Consider the following 7,187-nt stretch of genomic DNA (forward strand, 5'->3'; position numbering starts at 1 on the left):
TAAGTTTTTTTTTTAAATGAATATGAAAAATTTAGAAGTATATGGTTAAATATTTTCTAGGTTTAATTTTTTCATTTCTTTGATTTCTTTAATTTTGTGATAATTTTTTGTTTGGGAGGATAAAAAATTATATGTTTATAAGATGAAATAATATATATATTTAAGGTTGAATTTTGTAAAATTATATTTCATAAACTTAATTATACAAAATTTAATTTTAATAACCTTTTTGTAAGTTATTTAAAGAAGTATTGGAATTATTATTTTAAAATATATTTCACCTAATAACATGCATTGACTTTTCACCCGGAGTGTTGTGAAAGTTATACAAATATGATAAGTATTGTACTTTTTAATATTTATTTCACTTAATAAACACAAGCTTCTCAACCTTCATTGTCGTTACTCGGGATAAAGTTTTGAACTCCAAAAAGGATAATACCTCAAATATTGTGATAGGTCCTAACAAAGTTATCTTAACGAACTTGAGTTCGAGACATTGATTGATTGAATTACATCCGATTTGATTTGATTTATATTGTTATGTTATAAATGCATATTTTCATATAATTTAGATACAAGTGGGTACATATATATATATATATATATGGTGATAATTGATTAAATGATAAATATTTAATAAATAATCATATTTATTTTAAATATCTCCTGTATACTTGTTGAGATTCTAGTATGGATTTAACTTTTCCAGCAAGTGCACTAGATTCAATTATAACACAACAAAGTCGTACCCATAAGGATTTGGTTTGAATAAAACAATGGCTTATGATCTATTTCAATTTGCAAAGAAACTATAGTAAAGTTTGACAAATTTAAGAACAGAAATTGCTTAATGATTGATGTAGTTGATGCTGAGAAGAATGTTGGATTGAATTTGGCTAATCCTCTTCTATTACATTGTTATTGATTCGTTGTATATTAAGTTCATTACTTTAGTGTTCCTGAAAGTGCTCTTTATGGTAATTCTAAACTCATCCCATATATTTAGAATCTAAGGTTATCAAACTCAATGTGATTCATCAACCCCTAATTGAACGACTCCTTTCATTAAGAATAAAACTACATACTCAGCTAAAGTACTTAGATTTATTCCTAGCAACATTAAGAAATTTGACTAGATCTATGCTTAAACTAGTTTCAATTCAATTTAAGTCGGTAAAGTAAGATTAATGATTAAGTTATCAAAACAATAAGTATAAATCAAATCACTAACACGAATAGCAAATTCGTAACATATATTAAATAACTAACAATGTAAAGTGTTAAATCAAATGTCTCTAATATAACCCAACCAAGAGGGGGGTGAATTGGTTATTTAATCTTTCACTGATTTTAAGGGAATCTTAAAATTATCTTCAATTTTTATAAACCCAATAAACAATTTTTCAATTCTGTGTTAATGGACTAATTCAATCAATTAGGAATGGGATAAAACATGAAAGAAGTAAGAGAACACAGTAATTTTTATACTGGTTCAATTCAAGATGAATCTACGTTCAGTCTTCTTCTAAGCAAGCTTAGGTTAGGAGGATTTCACTAAATCAGTAGAGTTACAAGAATTACAATATCACCTATATAATTTAAGACCCTAAAGACCAAGGAGTTTGATCTACAAATCAAGAATTTCCCTTAGATGTAATGTCTCCACACAATTGCAACTATACCTTCACTCACACAGTGAATTAATAGTGAACAAAAATATAATCCAAAAAGAAACCAAGGAACGAATACACCTTATGAATGTGCAGATGTGACACTTTATCCTAATGCCAGGCTTGACCATCCAAGATTGAATCCATCACAAATTTTCTTGAATGCTCGATAGAATGATCTCCCAAGAATGCAAGAAATCTACATATCTCAATCTCTCAGAAAAATCTCTTCTTGATTCAGTGTTATGTTCTTTCAAACTTATTTCAGATTTGTTTTTAAAGACAAAGTTCTGCTAATGAGATTCTATGAAGCCTAGCTACCAATTTTGGTGCTTGAAGTTTCTTTACAATGAAAGTTTCCTCTTTGAGGCTTAGCGTCAATATCGTTGCTCAGACATAAGGGCTATAGTTTTATCATTGCTAGACCACCTTTTGGTGCTCAACGTCAGCTTTGAGGCTCAACGTAATATTCTTTAGTTTCTTGAAAATTTCTGCAAAATCACCATAAACCCATTAGTTTTCCAATTCTCTTACTTCTTTATTCCTCATTTTGTAATTCTAAGTAAAAGGGGTATGTTTTACAAGGAAATGTATCAACTTCATGCATTATAAGTGCCAAAAGCATATGTAAAACTAAGTAAACTAGACACTTATCAATACTTCAACCCAGACCTAAAATAGCCAATAAATACAAACCAATTCTATCTAAAGTACTAATTCATATACTCATAATTTCTTCTACACTTAATGACTTGAGCATTGGAGAACTTCTACAGGTGGATCTCCCCTTGACATTCTTTAGCATACTTAGCGATCATTCCTCAGAGGTAAAGGTCGACTTCCTAGGCAACCCATCCTTTCCACCTTAGGATCTGTGCTTTTTTTTTTATAAGAACAAAAACTTAGTTAATTTCTAATATTGATTGACACATAAGTGATTCCTTGATTTTATGATAGACATGTAGTTTCCTTATAAAAGAAGAAACACAAAAGGTGGGTACATGAGTCACATAGGTGCTCCTTAAATGGAAGATGCATGTGAGGTAATTACAACTTTCATATATACTTGAGAATGGCATGTGTAGGTTTGAAACTCTTCATGTGTCTTCTTACCATCTAAATTATGTCCAAACACATGAAAGGGATATATGAAGTACTTATAACTATCACATACACTGGCAAGTGACTTGTGAAGGTAGTTACTCTTATACATATGCTTATTTATGTCTCTAATCAATCATTTGTAACTTTAGTATATTATAAAATATAATCTCTAAAATTTATATAAGTTATTTTACTTTCTTATATCTTCCAAGTCACATGGGTGTTCCTTAAATGGAAGAGGCATGTGAGGTAATTACAACTTTTATATATACTTGAGAATGGCATGTGTAAGTTTGAAACTCTTCATGTGTGTCTTCTTACCATCTAAATTATGTCCAAACACATGAGAGGGATATATGAAGTACTTACAACTATCACATACACTTATAAGTGACATGTGAAGGTAGTTACTTTTATACATATGCATATTTATGTCTCTAATCAATCATCTGTAATTTTAGTATATTATAAAATATTCTTTAACGCTCTTAGAATATTTTATAATCTCTAAAATTTATATAAGTTATTTTACTTTCTTATATCTTCCAACTTCTTTAAGCTTTCCTCTTATAAAATTTACTTAAAATTTATTTATTTATTTATTATGCTTCTTATATTATTTATTCTTCTTCTTTCTCCTACTCTATCTTCAAGGGACTATTCTTTACCATATATTAAATATATCATATTACTCCTCTATCACAATTTTATAAGCAGAAATCAACTTATGCATATTAGACTTTTATTTTGTATACATATGTCTAGTATTGGTTGAAAGAATATGTAATGTAATATTTAAGTTATTAATTTTGGTTCAGCCTGATTTGGATCAGTTTTAAAGTTTCAAATCGCAATTTGAACTATATCGTTTAGTTTTGAAAATAAAATATCCTAATCGATCTAAAAATGTCATATTTTAATCGATTGTCGGTATTTTGGATTGGTTTTTACTAATTTCTTTTTCTTGGTTTGGTTCTAAATAAACCTAGCTTATGAGAGGGAAAGGGGAAAATATAGAGGGAAAATGAAAGAAGTTCGAAAAGAAGGGGATGAAAATAATTATGATAGTGAAGGTGTTGATGGATTTAGGAGGCAATTACATAGTGGTTCTATCCTATCTCAGAAGAAAAAAAGACGTGAAAATTAAATGGAAAGAATAAATTGCACTATAAAATTATATGAGAAATGATACCAAAATGTTATTTTCTCAACGCATCAATATCAATTTGAAGAAAAAAAAATAACTATTTAAAAAAATCATCTTGTAATCTTTACAAATGATTGGATTAAATTGAAAAAAAAGTACAAATAAAGAGATAAAAAAACTATTAAAACTTATAAATAACGTCATCATTTTTTTGGAATGTTAAGTTACTTATTCACCTAAACTAATAATCTATATTTAATTAGACGCGAATTTTCAATTATACCTTGGTAGAGATTGAAATTGCATACTGAAAAAAAAATAAAGAAATATATAAAGGAAATTTTTTGTTTTGTTTACATTTTTTTAACCTTATCTTTTAAATAATTGTCATATTAAATTAAAATAACTACATTTTTATTTTTATTTTTTAAATAACCAATAATTTAAAATTAAATAATTTATAAATTAAAATAATTATTTTATCATTTTATCCTTTAAATCAGTATTTATTTTAGAATAAAAAGAGTAGGTGATATATTTGAATGAGTGAGACCACGATCCTATCCGTTTCTTCCTACAATATCCATGTTCCATCTATCTGTCTGTCAAGTGGGTTTGACTCATCATCATCAACCCAACAAACCACACTCGCAAAACCACTCATGGCGCCCTTCTTCTTCATCATACTCTCTCTGTGTTTCTGCGTCCTAATAAGACGCTTCGTCTTCTCCCTTCGCAACAAAGCCACCACCCATCCCGGCCCTTCACATATACCCATCATCTCAAACATATGGCTAAAAGAATCCCTTCAAATCGAACCAATTCTCCGAACCCTCCACGCTAAATACGGTCCCATTCTCACTCTCCACATTGCTACAACTCCCGTCGTCTTCATACGCGACCGCTTTCTCGCCCACCAAGCCCTCGTCCAAAATGGTTCTCTTTTCTCCGATCGCCCCAAGGCCCTCGCCGCCGCAAAAATCATAACCACCCACCAACACAACATTAGCTCCGCCTCCTATGGCGCCACCTGGCGCACCCTCCGCCGCAACCTCACCTCCCAGATGCTCCACCACTCCCGCCTCAAGTCCTTCTCCGGGATCCGCAACTGGGTCCTCCACACCCTCCTCACGCACCTCAAATCCCACTCCCAATCCAACAACTCTGTCAGAGTCATCGACCACTTCCAATACTCCATGTTCTGCTTGCTCGTCTTCATGTGCTTCGGGGAACGACTCAACGATCGCAAAGTCAGAGACATCGAGCGCGTCCAGCGCCAGATGCTTCTGCGCATTAGAAGCTTCAACATCTTCAATATCTGGCCCAGAGTCACCCGCCTTTTGTTCCGTAAACTCTGGGAGGAGTTGTTGAGGCTCCGGAAGGAGCAAGAGGATGTTCTGGTTCCGCTTATAAGAGCGAGGAAGCAAAAGCAAAAGCAAGGCAAGGAGGAAGGTGTTGTTTCGTATGTTGATACTTTGTTGGATTTGCAGTTGCCAGAGGAGAAACGCAAGCTCAGCGAAGAGGAACTCGTGACGCTGTGTAATGAGTTTTTAAACGCAGGCACGGATACGACTTCCACTACGTTGCAGTGGATCATGGCGAATTTGGTGAAGTACCCGCACGTGCAAGAGAGGGTGGTGGATGAGATAAGGGAGGTATTGGGTGAGAGAGAAGAGAGGGAAGTGAAAGAGGAGGAGTTGCAGAAACTGCCTTATCTGAAAGCTGTGATTTTGGAAGGTTTGAGGCGTCACCCACCTGGGCACTTTGTGCTGCCGCATGCAGTGAGTGAGGACGTGGTTTTGAATGATTACGTGGTGCCTAAGAATAGGACAGTGAATTTCATGGTGGCAGAGATGGGGTGGGATCCAAAGGTATGGGAGGATCCAATGGCGTTTAAGCCAGAGAGGTTTATGAGTGATGAGGGGTTTGACATTACAGGGAGTAAAGAGATCAAGATGATGCCATTTGGTGCAGGGAGGAGGATTTGCCCCGGTTATAATCTGGCATTGCTTCATTTGGAATACTTTGTGGCCAATTTGGTTTGGAACTTTGAGTGGAAGGTTCCAGAGGGTGGGGATGTGGATTTGTCAGAGAAACAAGAGTTCACTGTGGTCATGAAAAATGCATTGAAAGTTCATCTTTCTCCTAGAATCTAGACTCTGCAATGTACACATCTCACTATATTGTATAAATCAGTTGGAAAATAAGTTGATGATGTATAATAGATAAGATCAGTGGTTTTATTGCGATCATGGTTTATTGCTTTGATGTGCCTTAAGATTTCTTCAATAAGAAGTACAGAGACATAAATTCAAAAAGACTAGGAAAAGTGTTATGCGAACACCTTTACTTATTTTCCCAAGTCACCGCTAAGGGTTTTAAGCTATGCAAACATTCATCAAATTAAGTTATGTATGGGCTTAGTCAACATATCTGCTATATATCTACGGTACATATCCTCTTTATGGAGAACCTTTCTCTAATTACCCTACCGTAATTTATTAAACATATCTTCTTTTAAAATAACATCTACATTTTACATTCACCCAATATACAATATATATACCAGATTAATCTAATAACTATAAGGTAAAAATTTATACAAACTTAACAACACATTCTGTTAGTTTAAAAAAAAAAATCAAAACAAAAGTCGTCAACAACCTCACGATTGCTTTCGTTATCACACCCTTCATGATGTCCAATTTATAAAATGCAATTGAAATTTGTTACAAAGGAGCTCCAGTTCTTTGTCATCAGCCTTCCATGGAAGTCAAGTGGCTTGTGCACAGTTTCTAATTTTAAAAAAATTAAATTGGAAGTCGTTATACCCTCACACCACTTTAGCATAATCATATGCACACCAAAGTCATGTCCTTGACACATGACTTCACATTTTCAGAACTCTATCCCAAAGTTGTGTGGCACTATCACGATTTTCATATAAAAGGGGTCTAAATGACACAAGACTTAGCCTAAAACCCGTAGTTTGTTTTTAACAAAATTTGCACCACATATATAAAAAGACCTCACTAGAAACATCACTAAACCTATAAAGTTCTTGAACTATATTCGACTTAATTTGTAAGTTGTATTCACAGTATATGAATCTTTCTTCGCATAGAAGACGTATGTCTTACTTTAGTAGATCGTTCATTGTAAATAGGATCTTCATATAACTGACTTTCAAAATAAAATAGTACAAGAGAAAGAATATTTCTTTTTGTTTTGTAGTTTCATTTTGTTGGGAAAAATACCGTAGT

At 33.0% G+C, this 7,187-nt stretch overlaps 1 protein-coding gene across 1 annotated transcript; it reads left to right on the forward strand.

The window, feature by feature from the left end:
- Positions 1-4,482: 4,482 nt before the first annotated feature.
- LOC114175758 (cytochrome P450 89A2-like) lies at positions 4,483-6,176 on the forward strand. Its single transcript, XM_028060550.1, has one exon. The coding sequence runs from the start codon at positions 4,587-4,589 to the stop codon at positions 6,078-6,080; it is 1,494 nt and encodes a 497-aa protein (XP_027916351.1). The 5' UTR covers positions 4,483-4,586; the 3' UTR covers positions 6,081-6,176.
- The last annotated feature ends 1,011 nt before the right edge of the window (positions 6,177-7,187 follow it).

The sequence above is a fragment of the Vigna unguiculata genome, chromosome 3 (genome assembly GCF_004118075.2).
Source record: "Vigna unguiculata cultivar IT97K-499-35 chromosome 3, ASM411807v1, whole genome shotgun sequence".
NCBI lineage: Eukaryota > Viridiplantae > Streptophyta > Magnoliopsida > Fabales > Fabaceae > Vigna > Vigna unguiculata.

Excerpts from the sequence above, each read along its gene's own strand:
- LOC114175758 (XM_028060550.1), top strand. The coding sequence starts at position 4,587 with ATGGCGCCCTTCTTCTTCATCATACTCTCTCTGTGTTTCTGCGTCCTA.